At 47.6% G+C, this 26071-nt stretch overlaps 1 protein-coding gene across 6 annotated transcripts in view; it reads right to left on the bottom strand.

Moving 5' to 3' along the window:
• Positions 1 to 4209: 4209 nt before the first annotated feature.
• Positions 4210 to 26071, bottom strand: part of LOC106582212 (LIM and senescent cell antigen-like-containing domain protein 1) — a 101015-nt gene continuing 79153 nt past the window's right edge. For 4 of the 6 annotated variants that reach the window (XM_045704681.1, XM_045704682.1, XM_045704680.1 and 1 more), the window contains exons 3-11: positions 12633 to 12699; positions 12273 to 12393; positions 11892 to 12041; positions 8701 to 8851; positions 7709 to 7801; positions 7340 to 7388; positions 7084 to 7159; positions 6561 to 6734; positions 4210 to 4728 (exon numbers count right to left, since the gene is read on the bottom strand). In XM_045704681.1, coding sequence (XP_045560637.1) covers positions 6605 to 6734; positions 7084 to 7159; positions 7340 to 7388; positions 7709 to 7801; positions 8701 to 8851; positions 11892 to 12041; positions 12273 to 12393; positions 12633 to 12699 — 837 coding nt within the window. In that variant the 3' untranslated portion in view covers positions 4210 to 4728; positions 6561 to 6604. Of the gene's footprint in view, positions 4729 to 6560; positions 6735 to 7083; positions 7160 to 7339; positions 7389 to 7708; positions 7802 to 8133; positions 8227 to 8700; positions 8852 to 11891; positions 12042 to 12272; positions 12394 to 12632; positions 12700 to 26071 lie in introns of all 6 variants that reach the window. The other 2 variants (XM_014165056.2, XM_014165058.2) reach the window with 2 other exon arrangements.

The raw sequence follows: 26071 nt of genomic DNA, 5'->3' as shown, positions 1-26071 counted from the left end.
GTGCCACCACCCCGCTGACCAGATGCTCTCAGGGTATGCGAGAACACGTGGTCAGACGAGGAGAGAGCAGTAGGAGTAGCAGTGTTTTCTGTGGTAATCCATGTTTCCGTCAGCGCCAAGAAGTCGAGGGACTGGAGGGTAACATAGGCTGAGATGAACTCTGCCTTGTTGGCCGCAGACCGGCAGTTCCAGAGGCTGCCGGAGACCTGGAACTCCACGTGGGTCATGCGCGCTGGGACCACCAGGTTAGAGTGGCAGCGGCCATGCGGTGTGAAGCGTTTGTGTGGCCTGTGCAGAGAGGAGAGAACAGGGATAGACAGACACATAGTTGACAGGCTACAGGAGAGGCTACGCTAATGCAAAGGAGATTGGAATGAAAATTAACTAAACAACTGGGGAAGCGAGAGCGCAGGGCCTCCCTCACTAACCATTCACTGAAACACTCAAATATAACTTTTCCAACTTCCACTTTAGAAATTATAATTGATGTAAACTACAGTGGTTCAATGTTTCCAGGAATAGGCTCAAACTTAGTTTATTCAGCTAGATAACTTGGTACAGTATTCTTCCGTGAAACCCACCCAGTGCACCGTGTCCTATGACGCCATAGCTAACTAGCATGCTAGCATCCAATAACACACAGTTAGCACCAATACTTGGTTACAACAAACTACCAATGGATCATACGTGTCCGTGTCTAGTTCCTTTCATAACGCAGAAGTAATTAAACGTTGGCTAGCTAACACAAAGTCAGTCCTGCTAGCTACACAAGGGGACTACACAACTCGAAAGTTCAGAAAGTTAAGCTTACGTTGCAAAAATCTTATTGACTAAAAATGATACAGTACTGCTAGCTGTAGAGTTGGCTAGCTAGCAGTGGCTGCGTTTACCTTTATATTTTATCTTTGATACAGAGACAACTATGTTGCTAGCTAACATTGCACTAATCAAATCGTTCCGTTGTAATGTATTTAGTTTCTACAGTACTGCTAGTTGGTAAAGTTGGCTAACTAGCAGTGGTTGTGGTGTTGACGCCGTTTGGAAAACAGCGCGAATGAACGAACGAATACAGCTGGCTAGCTAACCTTGTTAGTTTCTCAAAGCTACACCTACACCTTTATCCTTGATGCAAAGACAACTATGTAGCTAGCTAGCTAACATTACACTATCATAATGTACTTACATTCAGAAATCTTGCTCTGATTTGTCATCCTGAGGGTCCCAGAGATAAAATGTAGCATAGTTTTGTTTGTTAAAATACATTTTTATATTCAAATGTAGGAGCTGGGTTCTACAGTTTGAACCCCTGCTGCCCCTGATCTAGATGTGTGAAGGTTAGTGTCTTTTCTGTAGGGGAGCTAATTATCCATCATTTATGAGTGGGTAAACCTACATTTTTTATTACCATATAATTTTTTTATGTACATAAATGTATCAATTGACCAATTCGGCACATTTGGGCAGACTTGATACATTTTGAATAGCAATACAATGGTTCATTGGATCAGTCTAAAACTTTGCACATACACTGCTGCCATCTAGTGGCCAAAATCTAAATTGTGCCTAGACTCCTAAGTGGTATAATGGCCTTTCTCTTGCATTTCAAAGGTGATGGGAAAAAAACAACAAAGAAAACATTTTTTTTCCTTTGTATTATCTTTTACTAGATCTAATGTGTTAGTCTCCTGCATTTATTTCACATTTTGTGAAATTAGTGTTTCCTTTCAAATGTTATCAAGAATAAGCATATCCTTGCTTCAGGTCCTGAGCTATAGGCAGTTAGATATGGGTATGTCATTTTAGGTGAAAATTGAAAAAAAGGGTCCGATCCTTAAGCAAACTTTACAATGCATGTTGTCAACCAGCACATCCAGTGCATGATGACGGTAAGTAACACTTGGTTTCCATTTCCTGTGTAACATCAATATGAGTAACATCAATATTGCTACATGTCACAACAGAGGCAGTGTCTTTTCTGTAGGGAAGCTAATTATCCATCATTTATGACATTCCTGGGAGTGGGTATACTTATTTTTTTATTACCAGACCGGTTGCATTCCCACATCTTACAGTACTCATACATCCACTTTAATACACACCAAAAGGAAAAATGGACATTGCAATTATAAGAAAATCCATATATCAATGGAATTGTTTGTGTCCGCAATGTTTATTTTTCCATTTCAAAAGACAAAATAATGCATGACATGTAAAGCATGAAGAAAATTATTGCCAGATATTGTTTGATTCCATTACTATCATATAAAAGTGTGTTGTTTATTCTGAGCATATTGACTGTGAAACACAAAAACAAACATCTGTCATCCAACAGTGTAAAAAACGCCCTTCAGTGACAATAGATCTTACATATTTATATGAAAATTGTACATTCATATAAATATAACGCCATGTACAATGTTGTGGACGCCCAAATATCTCTATATGAGATACGCATACACGTGTCACCTCATTCAATATTATCTTTGGATAATATTTCAATACATCCTGAAAAATGTACACAATCCTCTTGTATGAATATGACTCTTCTGTTTCTATATGACCTGCACTGCGGGGATGGAGGCTACTTTCTCAAGAAGCTTCCCAGCAGATCTGGGTCAAATAGTACTGTTCAAACATCAGATACTTCAAGTACTTGACATGCTCTTGATTTAGCTTACTGATATACAGGGTGGGCAGAGTTTGTAATTTTGGCACAATTCCAATGGTTCCATTATAATAAGCAAGCTAAATCAAGTGATCTTCAAGTATTTGAAATAGATTTAAACATTATATATATATATATATATATATATATATATATATATATATACATACACACAGCATTCAGAAAGTATTCAGACCCCCCTACATGACAGACTTGTTCTAAAATGGATTCAACAAATGTTTTCCTCATCAATCTACACACAATACCCCATAATGGAAAAGCAATAACAGAAATACCTTATTTAAATAAGTATTCAGACCCTTTGCTATGACACTCGAAATTGAGCTCAGGTGCATCCTGTTTCCATTGATCATCCTTGAGATGTTTCTACAACTAGATTGGAGTCCACCTGTGGTAAATTAAATTGATTGGACATGATTTGGACACAGTTGACAGTGCATGTCAGAGCAAAAACCAAGGGATTGTGTCGAGGCACAGATCTGGGGAAGGGTACCAAAACATTTCTGCAGCATTGAAGGTCCCCAAGAACAGAGTGGCCTCCATCCTTCTTAAATTTAGACACCCTTTGCCTTGATGACAGCTTTGCACACGCTTGGCATTCTCTCAACCAGCTTCATGAGGTAGTCACCTGGAATGCACTTCACTTAACAGGTGTGCCTTGTTAAAAGTTAATTTGTGGAATTTATTTTCTTCTTAATGCATTTGAGCCAATCAGTTGTTGTGACAAGGTAGGGGTGGTATACAGAAGATAGACCTATTTGGTAAAATACCAAGTCTATATTATGGCAAGAACAGCTCAAATGAGCAAAGAGAAACGACAGTCCATCTTTACTGTAAGACATGAAGGTCAGTCAATTCGGAGAATTTCAACAACTAAAAGTTTCTTCAAGTGCAGTCGCAAAAACCGTCAAGCGCTATGATGAAACTGGCTCTCGTGAGGACCGCCACAGGAAAGGAAGACCCAGAGTTACCTCTGCTGCAGAAGATAAGTTCATTAGAGTTACCAGCCTCAGAAATTGCAGCCCAAATAAAAGTTCAAGAAACAGACACATCTTAACATCAACTGTTCAGAGGAGACTGCGTGACTCAGTTCTTCATGGTCGAATTGCTGCAAAGAAACCACTACTAAAGGACACCAGTAAGAAGAAGAGACTTGCTTGGGCCAAGAAACACGAGCAATGGACATTAGACTGGTGGAAATCTGTTCTTTGGTCTGATGAGTCCAAATTTGGGATTTTTGGTTCCAACATGATTTCATATGTGTTATTTCATAATTGTGATGTCTTTACTATTTTTCTACAATGTAGAAAATAGTAAAAATAAAGGAAAATCCTTGAATGAAAGGTGTGTCCAAACTTTTGACTGGTGCTGTATATATATATATATATATATATATTTATATTGGATCCAGTTCTGCTGCACAGTAATGTGATTATGTGTAGCATCAGTAACATAGCCTAGGTGTCTTTCTGTTTCTACTTGTATGGCATGACAATGATAAAGTAGTTGGCTAAGGCAGAAACAACCTTATCAATACTCTTTATTCACCTGACAAAATACCAAGACCATTGATGCATACTTAAATATGCAAGTTGGGTTATGAAGGGAAATTTTAAGCTAAAAGAATGATGAATTATATGAGATAAGTATATCAATGATATATATGAATATAATATGAATATGTATTCAGACAAAAGCACTAATTTGGGGATGACCCTTTCTTGTGTACAGTCTCTCTCGCTGCTCATGGGATGTCACTATTTAACCAGGCATGAAAGGACGGAAGGATATTGCAAATCTGATTTTCATCAACCTATGAGGGGTTGGGTAGAGTGGTTTTTAATCCCTAAATTTACGCCAAGAACAAAGGTCATGTGCTTGCTCAAACACTCCGATATCACTTTCGTCTGTTCTAGCATGTGTCTGTCTACTTCCGGCCCACAGTCTCTGCCAGCTTCTTGAGCCTCTTCTTGAGTTCCAGAGGAAACTTCTCGTAACACTTCTTACACACTGGCTTCATGTCAAACTCCACAAACTTGTTCCTGTAAGGGAGAGACAAAAACACAATCATTATGAGCAGGGTTCTGATTTTATTTATCTTTCATTTATCTATCTATATATCACAAGTCTTAAACTCTAGCACTACTTTCCCTTCGGCTCCTTCTAGCTCCCTCTCTTTACCTTCTTCTCCCTCCTGCTCCCTCTCTTCCCCTTCTTCTCCCACCTGCTGGCTCTCTCCCCCTTCTGATCCCTCTTGCTCCCTCTTTCCCCCTTCTGCTCCCCCCCAGCTCCCTCTCTCCCCCTTCTGCTAGCCCCTAGCTCCCTCTCTTCCCCTTCTGGTCCGCCTGCTCCCTCTCTACCCTTCTGCTCCCTCCTGCTTCCTCTCTACCCTTCTGCTCCCTCCTGCTTTCTCTCCCCCTCCTGCTTCCTCTAAACCCTTCCTGCTTCCTCTCTCCCACTCCTGCGCCCTCTCTCCCACTCCTGCGCCCTCTCTTCCCTTCTGACCCCTCCTGCTCCATCTCTCCCCCTCCTGATCCCTCTATCTCCTTCTGCTTCCCCTCTTCCCCTCCTGCTCCCTCTCCCCCTTCTGCTCCCTCCTGCTCCCTCTCTCCCCACCTGCACCTTCTCTCCCCCTTCTGCTTACTCGCTCACGCTCCCTCTCTCCCCCACCTGCTCCCTCTCTCCCCCTCCTGCTCCCTCTCTCCCCCTTCTGCTCCCTCTCTTCCCCTCCTGCTCCCTCTCTCCCCGTCCTTCTCTCTCTCTCCCCCTCCTGCTCTCTCTCTCCCCTCCCTCTCTCCCCTTCCTGCTCCCTCTCTTCCACTCCTGCTCCCTCTCTCCCACTTCTTCTCCCTCTCTCCCCTTCCTGCTCCCTCTCTTCCCTTCCTGCTCCCTCTCTTCCACTCCTGCTCCCTCTCTTCCACTCCTGCTCCCTCTCTCCCCTTCCTGCTCCCTCTCTCCCACTTCTGCTCCCTCTCTCCCCTTCCTGCTCCCTCTCTTCCACTCCTGCTCCCTCTCTTCCACTCCTGCTCCCTCTCTCCCCTTCCTGCTCCCTCTCTCCCACTTCTGCTCCCTCTCTCCCCTTCCTGCTCCCTCTCTTCCACTCCTGCTCCCTCTCTTCCACTCCTGCTCCCTCTCTCCCCTTCCTGCTCCCTCTCTTCCACTCCTGCTCCCTCTCTCCCCTTCATGCTCCCTCTCTCCCACTTCTGCTCCCTCTCTCACCCATCTGCTTCCTCTCTTCCCCATTGAGGCCTTTAAAAATCAGACATCCAGTCCAGCCAGTACACAGAGGCAGGAAACAATTGGTGTTTTACCCATAAACAAACCAGGATCTGGTGAACAAAGACTTCTCTTTACACTCTGACTGATCTGACAAAATACACACTACCGTACTGTACATGCCTCTAGCCTCAACCATCTGATCAGAGAGAAAAGGACTTCCAGTCTGATTATTGCAGCATTATTACAGAGCTGAATTATTTTGTTAATCCCCTAAGTGTGTCTGGTTGAGGAATGGCCATATGGACTAACCATTTCCTGCGGAGATCCTAAATATGGTCAACATTGGTGGGAAACACCGGTACTGATGCAAATAACAGCTTAGGCCAATTATCTATCTGTACCGGTTATTAATCATTATTTATGATCTGTGTCTAATCTCTACTTCCGTTGATTGCTCATACTCTAAAACTGATAAAGTACAATGATGTTGAATGTGAGGTGATAAAAAATGCATGGTTCATAGTTTATGTTTAACAGATATTTGATCTCTGTGTCTAAAACCCTTTTTTAACTGACTAGTCAGGGTGGATGGATGAAAGATAGATAGTGAAAGCACAACACAAGAAAAAGAGAGGGATAGGAGATGAAAACTAACCAATGAATGGAAAGTGGAAGTGAGGAGAAAGGAAGGAGAGAGGTTTATAGACACATGGGCACTTTCTTCTTCTTTTCTTTTTCTCGTTTGGCAAGACGCCGCTTCATGTCGTCTGGCAGGCGCTCGTAGCAGTGTTTACACACAGGCTTCAGATCCACGTCTACAAACTTATTCCTGGTACAACCAGGAAAGAGGAGGAGGAGGAAGTGAGGAAGAAAGAGGAGAGGGGAGGATATGGACAGACAAACAGGGACAAGTGAAAGAGAGGGACAGAGAGAAAGGGATGACACAGGCAGATGGAAAAGCTGGGAAATAGATCAGGTAGTCACAGGTGCAGTGGAACAGGTAGAGCAGTAGAGACATATGAGAGACAGAAGAGGACAGAGATATTGCTTCAGGTGGGCACAGAGCAGAAAGAAAGGTTTCAATTGAATTGAAATCTACAGTCCCAAAGAGAGTCTAACCTCATTTCAATGTGTCAGCACACAGGATGGTGTTGCTGTGTTAACTCAGTCAGACTTACTTGAGGGTGAGCTTGGTGTTGCAGGTGGAACAGGCGAAGCAGTTGACACACCATGCCTTGTTCAGGGCTGAAACCACTGGAACACACAACACAAACACGTCAAATACATTAGCCTGTGTACCTGACAAGACAATGACAACATGGCGAAAGCAGAGATACTCTGGTTTCCAGGCTACAAGTAGTTTATAAAACGAATATGACATATTCCATTCAATATTTGTTTGACTGTATATGATGTTTGGTGATAATATCTTACCATCACCCTCAATGACACGGTTGCAGTGGTAGCAGACATCTCCAAAGAGCTGTAGGAGAGGAGAAAGTCAATAGCCAGGCACGCAATTCCCTTTACATATTACAATGTCTTTACTCTTTACTGTATTCTTCAAGACAAGAGCAATGCAATTCACTTCACAGTCTTCATTTGTTGCATTGCTACATTTGTACTTCCACCACTAGATGGTCCCATAAAACTAGCCAAGACTGGAGGTCACATTCAAATTATATACAGCAAGATGCAATCACTTAAAGGCTTGCTTAAAGATAAATAAAATACAGTGCCTGGATTGGATTGAGTTACTAAGTAGAGACCTTGGACTGTGTGTGCAGCCTTCTCCTACATTACCTGGTTGTAGTGAGTCTCACAGTAGGCCAGTCCTTTGCGTTCGTAGTGGCGATGGCCCAGGAAGGGCTTCTCACACTTAGCACACACAAAATGCTGCAAACACATACAACATGGCCCCACACAACAGGTTAGTACAGACAGACCAGCACAGGTCAGTTTAATCCATATCAGTCTAGTTTAGTTCAGACCTATTAGGAGTCAGACCAGACCAGTCCCGTCCCGTCTGAGATTAGTGGGTTCAGAGGGCAGCAGCAGGGTAGGAGTGCCCCCCGTGGAAGCACTCACCTCTACAGACAGACAGACACAGGAGCCTGGTTTGTCTGGGAGGTCCCCCCGGGGGCAGAATGCAGCACAGACCAGACAGAGAGCAGGACAGAATGCAGCCAGGAAGGGTCTCCCATCAGTCACCCTAACTAACCCCTCACCATGTTAAAGTGTTTTTCACAGTAGGTGTGGTCCCCACGCTCGTAATACGGGGAGCCATGAAACGGACGCTCACACAGAGCACATACATGGTGCTACAGGAGGGGGGAAGAGGAGAAAAGTAGAGAGGAAAGAAGGCAGCAGATATATGAACAGAGGCTTGTCAGAGGGAAAGAAAGAGGAAGGATATCCTCCATTCTGAGATAGTCCAGACACGGCCACAGAGATGAAATGAAACAGGGTAGAAACAGAACCATATACAAACTCCCTTGAATACATTTCTACTGTGATGTTCTCAGGAATGATAGAACTAACTCTAACAATGGGAATTCCAAACCAGCTGTTGTATAATAGGAAATAATAGTTGTTCAGCGACAAAGACAGACAAAGCAGTACTTACCAAAGATAATAATAATAATAATAATAATATTGTAGTAATCACCTCATGGCTACAAAATACCATAATACCATAACATTGCAACCTCCTGAACAGGTCCATATTGTAAGAGTGATGTCATAATTTAATTTGATTTTTTAAATAATATTTGATTTAAACTTTATTTAACTACCTCGACGTGCCACTGCTTGCCCATGGCATTGACCACGCGGCCCTCGATGGGTCTCCTGCAGGCTCCACATATGGGAACGCCCATCTTGTCATGGCAGGGCAGGCAGTACAGCTCTCCCTTCAGCTCCCTGGCATCAGCTGTCAGTTCCTTACTACAGGGGGAGAGGAGGGACAAACCTTATGAGCATCAACAACAGATGTTAGTGGGCTGGTGGTTATTGTGTTCTGAATTCACAACACAAACCAAGTGGCGGTGTTGCATAGAGGAATTAGTCGTCTGCAGACTTCCTGAATGAATATTCACCATCACAACTTCTACGTCAAGGACAAGCTGACAACTGTAGGTTTGTTTAAGGACAGGCAGTCTTACGGGAAAGGTTTGGTTAGGTTGGAGGTGCCTCTCAACTGCTTTTAACTGTCATCTAAATCATTCTTCTATCATCAGTCCCTCTCTCCCAACTCTCTTCCTCCTCCTCCCTCTCTTCTCTCCTTTGGCTGACTTGTACAGGGGTAAACTCTACTAAACCCAAAATTGAGAAGTCCTATCCTGCTACAGAAAACATACCCTGCCTATAGCAGCTCTGTGGAGAGACCATAACTACACGTACATACTACCTCAATCAGCCTGACTAACCGGTGTCTGTATGTAGCCTCGCTACTTTTATAGCCTCGCTACTGTATATAGCCTGTCTTTTTACTGTTGTTTTTATTTATTTACCTACCTATTGTTCACCTAATACCTTTGTTGCACTATTGGTTAGAGCCTGTAAGTAAGCATTTCACTGTAAGGTCTACACCTGTTGTATTCAGCGCATGTGACAAATATACTTTGATTTGACTTGATTTGATTGTATTTCAGAATTTCAGTGTCTACCACTGACAGGGATAGTACATGAGAAGGGCTTACCAAGAAAAACTTCCAAAAGGATTAATTTGAGGTAGAAAGGACTTGGAGCAGAGATGTATTTATTTTAGCTCACTAATCCATTGTACAGGATGCAAACAAGTGACTGATGTTTTGACATCAAGCTGACATCACCTCAAGAGTGACCTGTCCATTGCATTTAACTCAAATTTATAGCCTAGTGGCCCACTGAGACAACAATGTAAGAAAATAATAATGATGATATGTTTCAAGGTAAATGGCAAATTATAACACAAAATAATACTAATAATAACAGGAATAGTGTGTCTCGTTAATCAATAGGCCAGTTCAATATAGATGATATTTGGGTATCCGTAAATCCAGAGATACAGAGACCCCAAAAAATCAAGGCAACAACATTATAGAAACGATGACAGTGAAAAATCATCTTAGACCCTTAGGATCCACAGTGTCTGAGTACTGCCAGAATGCCTCTGTTTTAGTTTACGTACAATGTCACCTCCTCTTGGTGAAATGTGGAAGTGTTTATGGCTACAAAGACTAGGAAGGTGAACCATGGTTGGCTTCTGGGCTGTACGCACTACCCTCTGTAGTGCCTTGCGGACGGTGGCCGAGCAGTTGCCATACCAGGAAGTGATGCAACCAGTCAGGATGCTCTCGATGGTGCAGCTGTAGAACATTTTGAGGATCTGAGGACCCATGCCAAATCTTTTCAGTCTCCTGATGGGGAATAGGTTTTGCCGTGCCCTCTTCACGACTGTCTTGGTGTGCTTGGACCATGTTAGTTTGTTGGTGATATGGACACCAAGGAACTTGAAGCTCTCAACCTGCTCCACTACAGCCCCGTCGATGAGAATGGGGCATGCTCGGTCCTCTTTTTACTGTAGTCCAGGGATCATCTCTTTTGTCTTGATCACGTTGAGGGAGAGGTTGTTGTCCTGGCACCACACGGCCAGGTCTCTGACCTCCTCCCTATAGGCTGTTTTGTCATTGTCGGTGATCAGGCCTACCACTGTTGTGTCATCTGCAAACTTGATGATGGTGTTGGAGTCGTGCCCGGCCATGCAGTCATGAGTGAACAGGGAGTACAGGAGGGGACTGAGCACGCACCCCTGAGGGGCCTCCGTGTTGAGGATCAGCGTGGCGGATGTGTTGTTGCCTAACCTTACCACCTGGGGGCAGCCCATCAGGATGTCCAGGATCCAGTTGCAGAGGGAGGTGTTTAGTCCCAGGGTCCTTAGCTTAGTGATGAGCTTTGAGGGCACTATGGTGTTGAACGCTGAGCTGTAGTCAATGAACAGCATTCTCACATAGGTGTTCCTTTTGTCCAGGTGGGAAGGGGCAGTGTGGAGTGCAATAGAGATTGCATCATCTGTGGATCTGTTAGGGCGGTATGCAAATTGGAGTGGGTCTAGGGTTTCTGGGATAATGGTGTTGATGTGAGCTATGACCAGCCTTTCAAAGCACTTCATGGCTACAGACATGAGTGCTACAGGTCGGTAGTCATTTAGGCAGGTTACTTACTGTACTTGGGCACAGGCACTATGGTGGTCTGCTTAAAACATGTTGGTATTACAGACTCGAGCAGGGAGAGGTTGAAAATGTCAGTGAAGACACTTTCCAGTTAGTCAGCGCATGCTCGCAGTACACGTCCTGGTAATCCGTCTGGCCCTGCGGTCTTGTAATAATAATAATAATACTATTATTAGTATTATTTTCTGTTATAATTTGCCATTTACCTTGAAACACATCATCATTATTATTTTCTTACCTTGTTGTGTCTCAATGGGCAACTAGGCTATAAATTGGAGCTAAGTGCAATGGTCAGGTCACTCCGAGGAAGACGTCAGCTTGACGTAGAAATGTCAGTCACTTGTTCCATCCTGATCAATGGACTAAGGTGAGCTAAAATATATCAATCTCTGCTTTTTTTGTTGAGTGCTCCAACTCCTTTCTACCACAAATGAGTATTTTTTGAAGTTTTTCTTGGTAAGCCTTTCTCATGATTTTTGTCATTGTTGTTGAGCACCCCTCCTTTCCTTTGTTTGCTGAAGCGAAGGCCCACCTGAACTGTAGGCTACAGTACATGTATAGGTTGCATACAGGTTGTGTAGAAGTTGAGTAAAGATTTGGCAGGGGTTGTATTCATACCACTAGGTTTATGTAGAGGGTGTGTGACGTTTGTGTGGTGATTTAGCAGTGTTTGGGTTTAGGTTGAATGCAGGTTGTATAAATATTGTGTTTTGGTTGAGTAGTACTTGTATGTAGGGTTTGTGGAGTTGTTTTTATATTGCTAGCATGAGTACCCGCAGTTGTTGCAGTTGAAGTGGTCCGGGTGGTAGGGGTCGTTCTTGAACAGCAGCGGCTGCTCCTCGATGATGGCGTGGCACTTCTGACAGATGTACTTCCCCAGACCACGGGCTTTCTCACGGTTATGACACGGGCGACACAGGTGTCTGAGGGAGGGAGAGAGATAGAGAGTGATATACATGTTGGTAAAGAGAGCTCAGCCTGACCCAGAGGCTGAAATAATGTTGCTACATTAAAACTACAGGAGGGTGTTAACAGTGTGTGGGATTTCTCCTTGCTTTATAAAAGCTATGCAGCGGAAAAGTTGCTGTCCCCTATCCCATGGTGTTAAATCAGTAATGGCTGATCAGTGATCTAGTCCACGTCTCTGGACTGACCTGCCGGCGTTCTTGACGAAGCCCACGTCAGCCAGCACGGCCTGGCAGAGGTCACAGCAGAAACAGTCAGGGTGCCAGCTGTTGTTCATCGCCTTGATCACACGACCAATGATAAACTCCCCTGGGAGGAGGAGATAGAATATAACAGGTGCACACACATATCCACCTGTTAATATAGAGAGAAATAACTAAAGAAAACTCTTGGCCCAAGAAAGCAATTAGCGATAGGAGTCTACCCAGTTGTGTCTAGGGCTCAAGGTGAGGGAAGCAGGATTAAAGGAGACCAAATATGACCTTAAGCTTCAGACAACACCACCAGTGTTAATAATTCTACTGTGTAGGTGCAGTTCCTGTACTCACCACACTGGTGGCAGCAGGGAGCAAACAGCATCTGGAAGTCGTGCTCGCAGTACTTCCTGCCCTCAAACTGCAGAAGAAGAGAACAAGCATCAGAATCAGTCAATGATTAGAACATACCGTAGCCATAGATAGACCTGTACGTCTACAGATCTGTCTGTGGCTCTGATCTCCCTTTCGGGGAACAGCTCTGGGGTCCCTAGGGTCAGCTGGAGATGTCTGGCCTCCTGTCTGTTCTGCTGCCCCTAAAAAGCCAGCCAGACAGAGACAGAACGAGAGAGAGAGTGGGATAACTCAGAGACAACCCACTGGGTACCGACATCATTTCTACATCTAGTTTTGATTTACATTTGGTTGAGTTGTCATCTAACTTGAATTCAACCTGAAATCAATAACAAATGTCACCACGTCATTGTATTTAGATTCAAAGTTGAGTGAAAAATAATACATGGACGACTTTTTGCAAATCCAATCATTTTTCTACGTTGATTCAACGCCATCAAATGTTTTTGTTGCTGTAAATCACGTGAAAACAACATTGATTCTACCAGTTTCTGACCAGTGGGAAGCTTCTAATGGGCCAGTAATGCATTAGGCTGAGTGCTGTGAGGTTGGGAGTCCATCCAGTTAATACACTTTACCCAATATCAAATTTGTGACAGGAGGTGAAGGTGTCTCCGTCCTTAGCTTCTTATATTACCACCCGTACCAAATACATATAATATCATATTTTGTTGTTTTCAGCATGAGGGCCATGTAAGCAAAGTTTGTAATACATCTAATTTAAAGCTGGAATCCGCATTTGGTGAAATAGTGCCACTGGTCGTTCTAGGTGCACTTGTTATTGTTTTTGTTTATGAAAGGAGGAGAGGAGTACTACAGTCTGCTGTTCTATCGCACGTCCAATGATGTCCGAGGGGAAAAAACTGAGTTTGTTGTTATATCGCAAACAGACGTGGCAGTTCCACCGCTATGGATTCCAGGAGGCTAACACAATAAATGTCTCTAGGACAAGGGGCTTGGGTTTACTTCAGGCTAGACACTGTTGTATAGAATGAGATGGGTGAGAGCTATATTTACACAGGCAGTCAATTCTGATCCTTTGCACAATTATGGGCAAAAGAGCTGATCTGATTGGTCTAAAGACCAATTAGTAAAAAAGAAAAGATCAGAATTGGGCTGCCTGTGTAAACACAGTCTAAGTCATGTTCCTTCTAATTTGTTGGGGCACTGTGCGGAAACTTGAACGTTGTGAGAATGTTGTGCAACTTCTGGCACACGTTTACAGTGAACACTGAGGCTGTACCCTGTACAGCTTTTTCAGCATAATGTAGGCCTACCAACAAAACCAGTGGAGCAAATGGAAATAGCTTTTCATTTCTATGATATAGCCTACAGTAGCATATATGTGGTGTTAACGCAGGCCTACATTGCATGAGACTTTTAAAAATGTTTTTACATGATGAAGGGCTTGACATTAATGAATTATTTTTTACTTGGGTCTTTAACACCATGGGCCAAATAGGTGACTGTAAATTGCTTTGCCTTGTGTTGTATGATGCAAGAAACCACTTTACAAAATAAAATGTGTTATTATTACCATACAGAGAATTAGATAATGTAGGCTAACCCTCTGCTTATTGGCTTATTTGCATATTCAAGCCTGTCTCAAAATTCAACACTGCCCATTTAATTAAGACAAGCTTTTTACCTGACTGGCTTTTCAAAGACTGCTTGAAATGTAGCCTACAGGTTTTGTGCTCTTGTAGGAAGCAGGAACTCCCCATTGCTGACCTACCCACGCTCTGATCTGAAAAGTGCATTCACTCACGGGTGATTGAAAGACCGCTCGTGGGCTACCCCGGCCAGTGCCGACCAATCATTGGGGTAATAAAGCCGCATACAAACATGGTCTCTTTTTTGCTTTCTTAAGGCAGCTACAAAATGCAGGTTTTTCAGCCTAGCTCAGTGCTTTCTGTGGTGTTGGGGCAGCCAGCGGAAAATACGGAGCGTAGGTGTTTGTAATGTTCTCTAATTGCACCGTGATTGGCTCAGTGTCACTCATGGGGACACTACATCACCGCAAAATCTATGGGGAGAGCTCGAAAATTCAAGGCCCTTGCGTGCTGCCATAGATTTACATTAGAAGTGCCTAACCAGGGAGGCTCAGTGTCATTGGCCACAGATAAAATTATGTCAAATCATGTTATATCTACAGTGGCTTTGATAAGGTCAAGATCATACTTTCAAAATCTTAGCTAGCAAGCAGTCATCATCATGAATCAAGTTGCCAATCTACTGGCAAATAGTTTTCAATCCTTGTCATATGAAGAAAAATTATAAATAAAACGTATCGGACACAAACATTATACAAGTTGGAAATTGCAAATTCAACAATGAGTGGTTTGGAAGGAATCAGTGGCTAACTGAAAGCTTTGCAAAGTGTTGGGTTCTAAGAATATGGAATGTTACCTTTTCATGTCACTAATGGAGGGCTAAGGTTGAGGGTCTACACCAGAAGTTAAGGGTTATAGGAGGAAGGTAGATAGTGGGTGCAACTAAGCTTGGAATGTGTTGAGTGCAGGGAAGCGATTACATGTGGCAGGCATTGATAAGGAGAGACGGGTGGAGATCTTAGAAACTAACAATGTCACTGAGGGAGAGAGGGTAATGTATAACATTTACATTATGTCAGGGTATGTTATTGTTAGCCATCAGAGATCCTCTGGGAGGAGAAGACACACAGTCTGGTATCAATAACCATGACAGCCTTGAGTTGGGGAGGAGTGAGCACTTTGGGGCAGAGGTCAGGTTAGATGAAGTGAGGAAGAAGAGATATCACTAAGGTTCTGTCTAGCAACAGAGATGCATTTGCTGTTCGGATGTGGAGGAGGAGACTCAGCCTAGGAGAAAGGGTTAAATATCAGTGCTTGTGTGAAATGTTTTTGTCTGAATTACAGCTGTAATGACCCTTTGGGAAGAATTAAACTTGGTTAAGCTTGTCTAGTGTCCGTGAGTTATTTACTCTAAAAGATGTTAGCCTAACAAAAGCAATCACTAGCCTGCTATTCAGTGGAGAGGGTGTGTGGTCCAAGTCTGGGTTTACGGGTCTCTTTTCTAAGCTTAAAAGGATAAACATTCACTAGTAACACACCATGGGCCAGAAAAGGTTGAATACATTGGTCATGCTGTCAATCCAGCATGACTTCTGCCGCATTCAAAACAACTGGAAACTCAGAACTGGGATATCTCAGACTTCAGTGAGCTCAAGACAACTGGGAACTGAAGAAAACTAGCGACGACTGGGAAAATAACGTTTTGAACGGTCATCCAACTCAGAACTCCAAGAACTCAGGCTTCTTTCTAGAGCTCCGACCTGAAGATCACTGACGTCAGGATTCAACCTTGTTTTTTCCCCGAGTTCCAAGTTGTCTTGAAAGCAACATAAATCCAGAGAATGCCAGACTTTGATGACAAAGTTTGATGACAAAATTTGTCCACAAGAAGGACCACTGCCACACCTTCCATTTCAAGTGAGCACAGAACAAGGTGAGTCCAAAAATGTATTGTATGCTACTGCATAATGATGTAATATGCCAGGGAGATATTTATACGGTAGCTAAGAAATTAATACTAAGTTTATGTTGTGTAGTAAGCTGTTAGTAGCCCATGTGCTTCACCCAAATAATTTGGTCCCTTTCCCCCTTATAACTTAGCCTACTGTTCTGACTTGGTGGTGCACATGTTGCATATAGCCTGTTTTAGAGAAATGTAATCATTAAATATTTTAAGAGCTTTCATTGTCTGCTTATATGCCCCCTTTATTTATCCTACGGTTCTGACTTGGTGTACATGGAGAATACTGTAAGAATGGCCCATGTTCTGAATTCTGTCTCTGTACATTTCAAAGGTGCTGAACAAATAGTTATATTGACTACGTCCACCCTAGCTCGCTTATTAATATCTTTATCGAAATTACGGATTGCCTCTTATCCGCTCATCGTTCCCTTATGCTATAGTTTGTACTGCTCAATTGTCAGCAGGAACCACATTTGTTTAAGCAAGTCAGCCATATCAGCTATTCTTTTAAAAAGAGAGTAAATGAGGCTGAATGAACTGTTTCGCTGCCAGACAAGGCTCCCCTGATAGCCAGGTGTAGCAGTGGTAAGGATTCACTCCATGGTGCTGAAAAGAAAGCTGATAGTAGAGAGGGAGAGAAGGTCTGATGGTAGAGAGGGAGAGAGGAGAGAGGGTCTGATGGTAGAGAGGGAGAGAGGGTCTGATGGTAGAGAGGGAGAGAGGAGAGAGGGTCTGATGGTAGAGAGGGAGAGGGGAGAGAGGGTCTGATGGTAGAGAGGGAGAGAGGAGAGAGGGTCTGATGGTAGAGAGGGAGAGGGTCTGATGGTAGTGAGGGAGAGAGGAGAGAGGGTCTGATGGTAGAGAGGGAGAGAGGAGAGAGGGTCTGATGGTAGAGAGGGAGAGAGGAGAGGGTCTGATGGTAGAGAGGGAGAGAGGAGAGAGGGTCTGATGGTAGTGAGGGAGAGGGTCTGATGGTAGTGAGGGAGAGGGTCTGATGGTAGTGAGGGAGAGAGGAGAGAGGGTCTGATGGTAGAGAGGGAGAGAGGAGAGAGGGTCTGATGGTAGAGGGAGAGAGGGTCTGATGGTAGAGAGGGAGAGAGGGTCTGATGGTAGAGAGGGAGAGAGGAGAGAGGGTCTGATGGTAGAGAGGGAGAGGGGAGAGAGGGTCTGATGGTAGAGAGGGAGAGAGGAGAGAGGGTCTGATGGTAGAGAGGGAGAGGGTCTGATGGTAGTGAGGGAGAGAGGAGAGAGGGTCTGATGGTAGAGAGGGAGAGAGGAGAGAGGGTCTGATGGTAGAGAGGGAGAGAGGAGAGGGTCTGATGGTAGAGAGGGAGAGAGGAGAGAGGGTCTGATGGTAGTGAGGGAGAGGGTCTGATGGTAGTGAGGGAGAGGGTCTGATGGTAGTGAGGGAGAGAGGAGAGAGGCTCTGATGGTAGAGAGGGAGAGAGGAGAGAGGGTCTGATGGTAGAGGGAGAGAGGGTCTGATGGTAGAGGGAGAGAGGGTCTGATGGTAGTGAGGGAGAGAGGAGAGATGGTCTGATGGTAGAGGGGGGAGAGAGGAGAGAGGGTCTGATGGTAGAGAGGGAGAGAGGAGAGAGGGTCTGATGGTAGAGAGGGAGAGAGGAGAGAGGGTCTGATGGTAGAGAGGGAGAGAGGAGAGAGGGTCTGATGGTAGAGAGGGAGAGAGGAGAGAGGGTCTGATGGTAGAGAGGGAGAGAGGAGACAGGGTCTGATGGTAGAGAGGGAGAGAGGAGAGAGGGTCTGATGGTAGAGGGGGAGAGAGGAGAGAGGGTCTGATGGTAGAGAGGAGAGAGGGTCTGATTGTAGAGAGGGTCTGATGGTAGAGAGGAGAGAGGGTCTGATGGTAGAGAGGGAGAGAAGGTCTGATGATAGAGAGGGAAAGAGGAGAGAGGGTCTGATGGTAGAGAGGGAGAGAAGGTCTGATGATAGAGAGGGAGAGAGGAGAGAGGGTCTGATGGTAGAGAGGAGAGAGGGTCTGATGGTAGAGAGGAGAGAGGGTCTGATGGTAGAGAGGGAGAGAGGAGAGAGGGTCTGATGGTAGTGAGGGAGAGAGGAGAGAGGGTCTGATGGTAGAGAGGGAGAGAGGAGAGAGGGTCTGATGGTAGAGAGGAGAGAGGGTCTGATGGTAGTGAGGGAGAGAGGAGAGAGGGTCTGATGGTAGAGAGGGAGAGAGGAGAGAGGGTCTGATGGTAGAGAGGAGAGAGGGTCTGATGGTAGAGAGGAGAGAGGGTCTGATGGTAGAGAGGGAGAGAGGAGAGAAGGTCTGATGGGAGAGAGGAGAGAGGGTCTGATGGTAGAGAGGAGAGAGGGTCTGATGGGAGAGAGGAGAGAGGGTCTGATGGGAGAGAGGAGAGAGGGTCTGATGGTAGTGAGGGAGAGAGGAGAGAGGGTCTGATGGTAGAGAGGGAGAGAGGAGAGAGGGTCTGATGGTAGAGAGGAGAGAGGGTCTGATGGTAGTGAGGGAGAGAGGAGAGAGGGTCTGATGGTAGAGAGGAGAGAGGGTCTGATGGTAGAGAGGAGAGAGGGTCTGATGGGAGAGAGGAGAGAGGGTCTGATGGGAGAGAGGAGAGAGGGTCTGATGGGAGAGAGGAGAGAGGGTCTGATGGTAGAGAGGAGAGAGGGTCTGATGGGAGAGAGGAGAGAGGAGAGAGGGTCTGATGGGAGAGAGGAGAGAGGGTCTGATGGTAGAGAGGAGAGAGGGTCTGATGGGAGAGAGGAGAGAGTAGAGAGGGTCTGATGGGAGAGAGGAGAGAGGGTCTGATGGGAGAGAGGAGAGAGGGTCTGATTGGAGAGAGGAGAGAGGGTCTGATGGGAGAGAGAGGAGAGAGGGTCTGATGGTAGAGAGGAGAGAGGAGAGAGGGTCTGATGGGAGAGAGGAGAGGGTCTGATGGTAGTGAGGAGAGAGGAGAGAGGGTCTGATGGGAGAGAGGAGAGGGTCTGATGGGAGAGAGGAGAGAGGGTCTGATGGTAGAGAGGAGAGAGGGTCTGATGGTAGAGAGGAGAGAGGGTCTGATGGTAGAGAGGAGAGAGGGTCTGATGGTAGAGAGGAGAGAGGGTCTGATGGTAGAGAGGAGAGAGGGTCTGATGGGAGAGAGGAGAGAGGGTCTGATGGGAGAGAGGAGAGAGGGTCTGATGGTAGAGAGGAGAGAGGGTCTGATGGTAGAGAGGAGAGAGGGTCTGATGGTAGAGAGGAGAGAGGGTCTGATGGTAGAGAGGAGAGAGGGTCTGATGGGAGAGAGGAGAGAGGGTCTGATGGTAGTGAGGAGAGAGGGTCTGATGGGAGAGAGGAGAGAGGGTCTGATGGTAGAGAGGAGAGAGGGTCTGATGGTAGTGAGGAGAGAGGGTCTGATGGGAGAGAGGAGAGAGGGTCTGATGGTAGAGAGGAGAGAGGAGAGAGGGTCTGATGGTAGAGAGGAGAGAGGGTCTGATGGTAGAGAGGAGAGAGGGTCTGATGGGAGAGAGGAGAGAGGGTCTGATGGGAGAGAGGAGAGAGGGTCTGATGGTAGAGAGGAGAGAGGGTCTGATGGTAGAGAGGGAGAGAGGAGAGAGGGTCTGATGGTAGAGAGGAGAGAGGGTCTGATGGTAGAGAGGGAGAGAGGGTCTGATGGTAGAGAGGGAGAGAGGAGAGAGGGTCTGATGGTAGAGAGGAGAGAGGGTCTGATGGGAGAGAGGAGAGAGGGTCTGATGGGAGAGAGGAGAGAGGGTCTGATGGGAGAGAGGAGAGAGGAGAGAGGGTCTGATGGTAGAGAGGAGAGAGGAGAGAGGGTCTGATGGTAGAGAGGAGAGAGGGTCTGATGGTAGAGAGGGTCTGATGGTAGTGAGGAGAGAGGGTCTGATGGTAGAGAGGAGAGAGGAGAGAGGGTCTGATGGTAGAGAGGGGAGAGGGTCTGATGGTAGTGAGGAGAGAGGGTCTGATGGTAGAGAGGAGAGAGGAGAGAGGGTCTGATGGTAGAGAGGAGAGAGGGTCTGATGGTAGAGAGGAGAGAGGGTCTGATGGGAGAGAGGAGAGAGGGTCTGATGGTAGAGAGGAGAGAGGGTCTGATGGGAGAGAGGAGAGAGGGTCTGATGGTAGAGAGGAAAGAGGGTCTGATGGGAGAGAGGAGAGAGGGTCTGATGGGAGAGAGGAGAGAGGGTCTGATGGTAGAGAGGAGAGAGGGTCTGATGGGAGAGAGGAGAGAGGGTCTGATGGGAGAGAGGAGAGAGGGTCTGATGGGAGAGAGGAGAGAGGGTCTGATGGTAGAGAGGAGAGAGGGTCTGATGGGAGAGAGAGGAGAGAGGGTCTGATGGTAGAGAGGGAGAGATAGAGAGGGTCTGATGGTAGAGAGGAGAGAGGAGAGGGTCTGATGGTAGAGAGGGTCTGATGGTAGAGAGGAGAGAGGGTCTGATGGTAGAGAGGGAGAGAGGAGAGAGGGTCTGATGGTAGAGAGGAGAGAGGGTCTGATGGGAGAGAGGAGAGAGGAAAGAGGGTCTGATGGTAGAGAGGAGAGAGGGTCTGATGGTAGAGAGGGAGAGGGGAGAGAGGGTCTGATGGTAGAGAGGAGAGAGGGTCTGATGGTAGAGAGGGAGAGAGGAGAGAGGGTCTGATGGGAGAGAGGAGAGAGGGTCTGATGGGAGAGAGGAGAGAGGGTCTGATGGGAGAGAGGAGATAGGGTCTGATGGTAGAGAGGAGAGAGGAGAGAGGGTCTGATGGTATAGAGGAGAGAGGGTCTGATGGTAGAGAGGGTCTGATGGTAGAGAGGAGAGAGGGTCTGATGGTAGAGAGGGAGAGAGGGTCTGATGGTAGAGAGGGAGAGAGGAGAGAGGGTCTGATGGGAGAGAGGAGAGAGGGTCTGATGGTAGAGAGGAGAGAGGGTCTGATGGGAGAGAGGAGAGAGGGTCTGATGGGAGAGAGGAGAGAGGGTCTGATGGTAGAGAGGAGAGAGGAGAGAGGGTCTGATGGTAGAGAGGGAGAGAGGGTCTGATGGGAGAGAGGAGAGAGGAGAGAGGGTCTGATGGGAGAGAGGAGAGAGGTTCTGATGGTAGTGAGGAGAGAGGGTCTGATGGGAGAGAGGAGAGAGGAGAGAGGGTCTGATGGTAGAGAGGAGAGAGGGTCTGATGGTAGAGAGGAGAGAGGGTCTGATGGTAGAGAGGAGAGAGGGTCTGATGGGAGAGAGGAGAGAGGGTCTGATGGGAGAGAGGAGAGAGGGTCTGATGGGAGAGAGGAGAGAGGGTCTGATGGGAGAGAGGAGAGAGGGTCTGATGGGAGAGAGGAGAGAGGGTCTGATGGTAGAGAGGAGAGAGGGTCTGATGGTAGAGAGGAGAGAGGGTCTGATGGGAGAGAGGAGAGAGGAGAGAGGGTCTGATGGGAGAGAGGAGAGAGGGTCTGATGGGAGAGAGGAGAGAGGGTCTGATGGGAGAGAGAGGAGAGAGGGTCTGATGGTAGAGAGGGAGAGATAGAGAGGGTCTGATGGTAGAGAGGAGAGAGGAGAGAGGGTCTGATGGGAGAGAGGAGAGGGTCTGATGGTAGTGAGGAAGAGAGGGTCTGATGGTAGAGAGGAGAGAGGGTCTGATGGTAGAGAGGAGAGAGGGTCTGATGGTAGAGAGGCTGAAGAGAGGGTCTGATGGTAGAGAGGAGAGAGGGTCTGATGGTAGAGAGGAGAGAGGGTCTGATGGTAGAGAGGAGAGAGGGTCTGATGGTAGAGAGGAGAGAGGGTCTGATGGTAAGGAGAGAGGAGAGAGGGTCTGATGGTAGAGAGGAGAGAGGGTCTGATGGTAGAGAGGAGAGAGGGTCTGATGGTAGAGAGGAGAGAGGAGAGAGGGTCTGATGGTAGAGAGGAGAGAGGGTCTGATGGTAGAGAGGAGAGAGGGTCTGATGGGAGAGAGGAGAGAGGGTCTGATGGTAGAGAGGAGAGAGGGTCTGATGGGAGAGAGGAGAGAGGGTCTGATGGTAGAGAGGAAAGAGGGTCTGATGGGAGAGAGGAGAGAGGGTCTGATGGGAGAGAGGAGAGAGGGTCTGATGGTAGAGAGGAGAGAGGGTCTGATGGGAGAGAGGAGAGAGGGTCTGATGGGAGAGAGGAGAGAGGGTCTGATGGGAGAGAGGAGAGAGGGTCTGATGGTAGAGAGGAGAGAGGGTCTGATGGGAGAGAGAGGAGAGAGGGTCTGATGGTAGAGAGGGAGAGATAGAGAGGGTCTGATGGTAGAGAGGAGAGAGGAGAGGGTCTGATGGTAGAGAGGGTCTGATGGTAGAGAGGAGAGAGGGTCTGATGGTAGAGAGGGAGAGAGGAGAGAGGGTCTGATGGTTGAGAGGAGAGAGGGTCTGATGGGAGAGAGGAGAGAGGAAAGAGGGTCTGATGGTAGAGAGGAGAGAGGGTCTGATGGTAGAGAGGGAGAGGGGAGAGAGGGTCTGATGGTAGAGAGGAGAGAGGGTCTGATGGTAGAGAGGGAGAGAGGAGAGAGGGTCTGATGGGAGAGAGGAGAGAGGGTCTGATGGGAGAGAGGAGAGAGGGTCTGATGGGAGAGAGGAGATAGGGTCTGATGGTAGAGAGGAGAGAGGAGAGAGGGTCTGATGGTAGAGAGGAGAGAGGGTCTGATGGTAGAGAGGGTCTGATGGTAGAGAGGAGAGAGGGTCTGATGGTAGAGAGGGAGAGAGGGTCTGATGGTAGAGAGGGAGAGAGGAGAGAGGGTCTGATGGGAGAGAGGAGAGAGGGTCTGATGGGAGAGAGGAGAGAGGTTCTGATGGTAGTGAGGAGAGAGGGTCTGATGGGAGAGAGGAGAGAGGAGAGAGGGTCTGATGGTAGAGAGGAGAGAGGGTCTGATGGTAGAGAGGAGAGAGGGTCTGATGGTAGAGAGGAGAGAGGGTCTGATGGGAGAGAGGAGAGAGGGTCTGATGGGAGAGAGGAGAGAGGGTCTGATGGGAGAGAGGAGAGAGGGTCTGATGGGAGAGAGGAGAGAGGGTCTGATGGGAGAGAGGAGAGAGGGTCTGATGGTAGAGAGGAGAGAGGGTCTGATGGTAGAGAGGAGAGAGGGTCTGATGGTAGAGAGGAGAGAGGGTCTGATGGGAGAGAGGAGAGAGGAAAGAGGGTCTGATGGTAGAGAGGAGAGAGGGTCTGATGGTAGAGAGGGAGAGGGGAGAGAGGGTCTGATGGTAGAGAGGAGAGAGGGTCTGATGGTAGAGAGGGAGAGAGGAGAGAGGGTCTGATGGGAGAGAGGAGAGAGGGTCTGATGGGAGAGAGGAGAGAGGGTCTGATGGGAGAGAGAGGAGAGAGGGTCTGATGGTAGAGAGGGAGAGATAGAGAGGGTCTGATGGTAGAGAGGAGAGAGGAGAGAGGGTCTGATGGGAGAGAGGAGAGGGTCTGATGGTAGTGAGGAAGAGAGGGTCTGATGGTAGAGAGGAGAGAGGGTCTGATGGTAGAGAGGAGAGAGGGTCTGATGGTAGAGAGGGTCTGATGGTAGAGAGGAAGAGAGGGTCTGATGGTAGAGAGGAGAGAGGGTCTGATGGTAGAGAGGAGAGAGGGTCTGATGGTAGAGAGGAGAGAGGGTCTGATGGTAGAGAGGAGAGAGGGTCTGATGGTAGAGAGGAGAGAGGGTCTGATGGTAGAGAGGAGAGAGGGTCTGATGGTAGAGAGGAGAGAGGGTCTGATGGGAGAGAGGAGAGAGGGTCTGATGGTAGAGAGGAGAGAGGGTCTGATGGTAGAGAGGAGAGAGGGTCTGATGGGAGAGAGGAGAGAGGGTCTGATGGGAGAGAGGAGAGAGGAGAGAGGGTCTGATGGGAGAGAGGAGAGAGGGTCTGATGGGAGAGAGGAGAGAGGGTCTGATGGGAGAGAGGAGAGAGGGTCTGATGGTAGAGAGGAGAGAGGGTCTGATGGGAGAGAGGAGAGAGGGTCTGATGGTAGAGAGGAGAGAGGGTCTGATGGTAGAGAGGAGAGAGGGTCTGATGGGAGAGAGGAGAGAGGGTCTGATGGTAGAGAGGAGAGAGGGTCTGATGGTAGAGAGGAGAGAGGGTCTGATGGGAGAGAGGAGAGAGGAGAGAGGGTCTGATGGGAGAGAGGAGAGAGGGTCTGATGGGAGAGAGGAGAGAGGGTCTGATGGGAGAGAGAGGAGAGAGGGTCTGATGGTAGAGAGGGAGAGATAGAGAGGGTCTGATGGTAGAGAGGAGAGAGGAGAGAGGGTCTGAGGGGAGAGAGGAGAGGGTCTGATGGTAGTGAGGAAGAGAGGGTCTGATGGGAGAGAGGAGAGAGGGTCTGATGGTAGAGAGGAGAGAGGGTCTGATGGTAGAGAGGAGAGAGGGTCTGATGGTAGAGAGGGTCTGATGGTAGAGAGGAGAGAGGGTCTGATGGTAGAGAGGAGAGAGGGTCTGATGGTAGAGAGGAGAAGAGGGTCTGATGGTAGAGAGGAGAGAGGGTCTGATGGTAGAGAGGAGAGAGGGTCTGATGGTAGAGAGGGAGAGAGGAGAGAGGGTCTGATGGTAGAGAGGAGAGAGGGTCTGATGGTAGAGAGGAGAGAGGGTCTGATGGGAGAGAGGAGAGAGGAGAGAGGGTCTGATGGGAGAGAGGAGAGAGGGTCTGATGGGAGAGAGGGTCTGATGGGAGAGAGAGGAGAGAGGGTCTGATGGTAGAGAGGGAGAGATAGAGAGGGTCTGATGGTAGAGAGGAGAGAGGAGAGAGGGTCTGATGGGAGAGAGGAGAGGGTCTGATGGTAGTGAGGAAGAGAGGGTCTGATGGGAGAGAGGAGAGAGGGTCTGATGGTAGAGAGGAGAGAGGGTCTGATGGTAGAGAGGAGAGAGGGTCTGATGGTAGAGAGGGTCTGATGGTAGAGAGGAGAGAGGGTCTGATGGTAGAGAGGAGAGAGGGTCTGATGGTAGAGAGGAGAAGAGGGTCTGATGGTAGAGAGGAGAGAGGGTCTGATGGTAGAGAGGAGAGAGGGTCTGATGGTAGAGAGGGAGAGAGGAGAGAGGGTCTGATGGTAGAGAGGAGAGAGGGTCTGATGGGAGAGAGGAGAGAGGGTCTGATGGTAGAGAGGAGAGAGGAGAGAGGGTCTGATGGGAGAGAGGAGAGAGGGTCTGATGGTAGAGAGGAGAGAGGGTCTGATGGTAGAGAGGAGAGAGGGTCTGATGGTAGAGAGGAGAGAGGGTCTGATGGTAGAGAGGAGAGAGGGTCTGATGGTAGAGAGGAGAGAGGGTCTGATGGGAGAGAGGAGAGAGGGTCTGATGGTAGAGAGGAGAGAGGGTCTGATGGGAGAGAGGAGAGAGGGTCTGATGGGAGAGAGGAGAGAGGGTCTGATGGTAGAGAGGAGAGAGGGTCTGATGGGAGAGAGAGGGGAGAGGGTCTGATGGTAGAGAGGAGAGAGGGTCTGATGGTAGAGAGGAGAGAGGGTCTGATGGGAGAGAGGAGAGAGGGTCTGATGGTAGAGAGGAGAGAGGAGAGAGGGTCTGATGGGAGAGAGGAGAGAGGGTCTGATGGTAGAGAGGAGAGAGGGTCTGATGGGAGAGAGGAGAGAGGGTCTGATGGTAGAGAGGAGAGAGGGTCTGATGGTAGAGAGGAAAGAGGGTCTGATGGTAGAGAGGAGAGAGGGTCTGATGGTAGAGAGGAGAGAGGGTCTGATGGGAGAGAGGAGAGAGGGTCTGATGGTAGAGAGGAGAGAGGGTCTGATGGGAGAGAGGAGAGAGGGTCTGATGGTAGAGAGGAGAGAGGGTCTGATGGGAGAGAGGAGAGAGGGTCTGATGGTAGAGAGGAGAGAGGGTCTGATGGGAGAGAGGAGAGAGGGTCTGATGGTAGAGAGGAGAGAGGGTCTGATGGTAGAGAGGAAAGAGGGTCTGATGGTAGAGAGGAGAGAGGGTCTGATGGTAGAGAGGAGAGAGGGTCTGA

The sequence above is a fragment of the Salmo salar genome, chromosome ssa21 (genome assembly GCF_905237065.1).
Source record: "Salmo salar chromosome ssa21, Ssal_v3.1, whole genome shotgun sequence".
Taxonomy (NCBI): domain Eukaryota; kingdom Metazoa; phylum Chordata; class Actinopteri; order Salmoniformes; family Salmonidae; genus Salmo; species Salmo salar.
The sequence above is the reverse complement of the archived record's forward strand: the minus strand, read 5'-3'. Positions and strand labels throughout refer to the sequence as shown.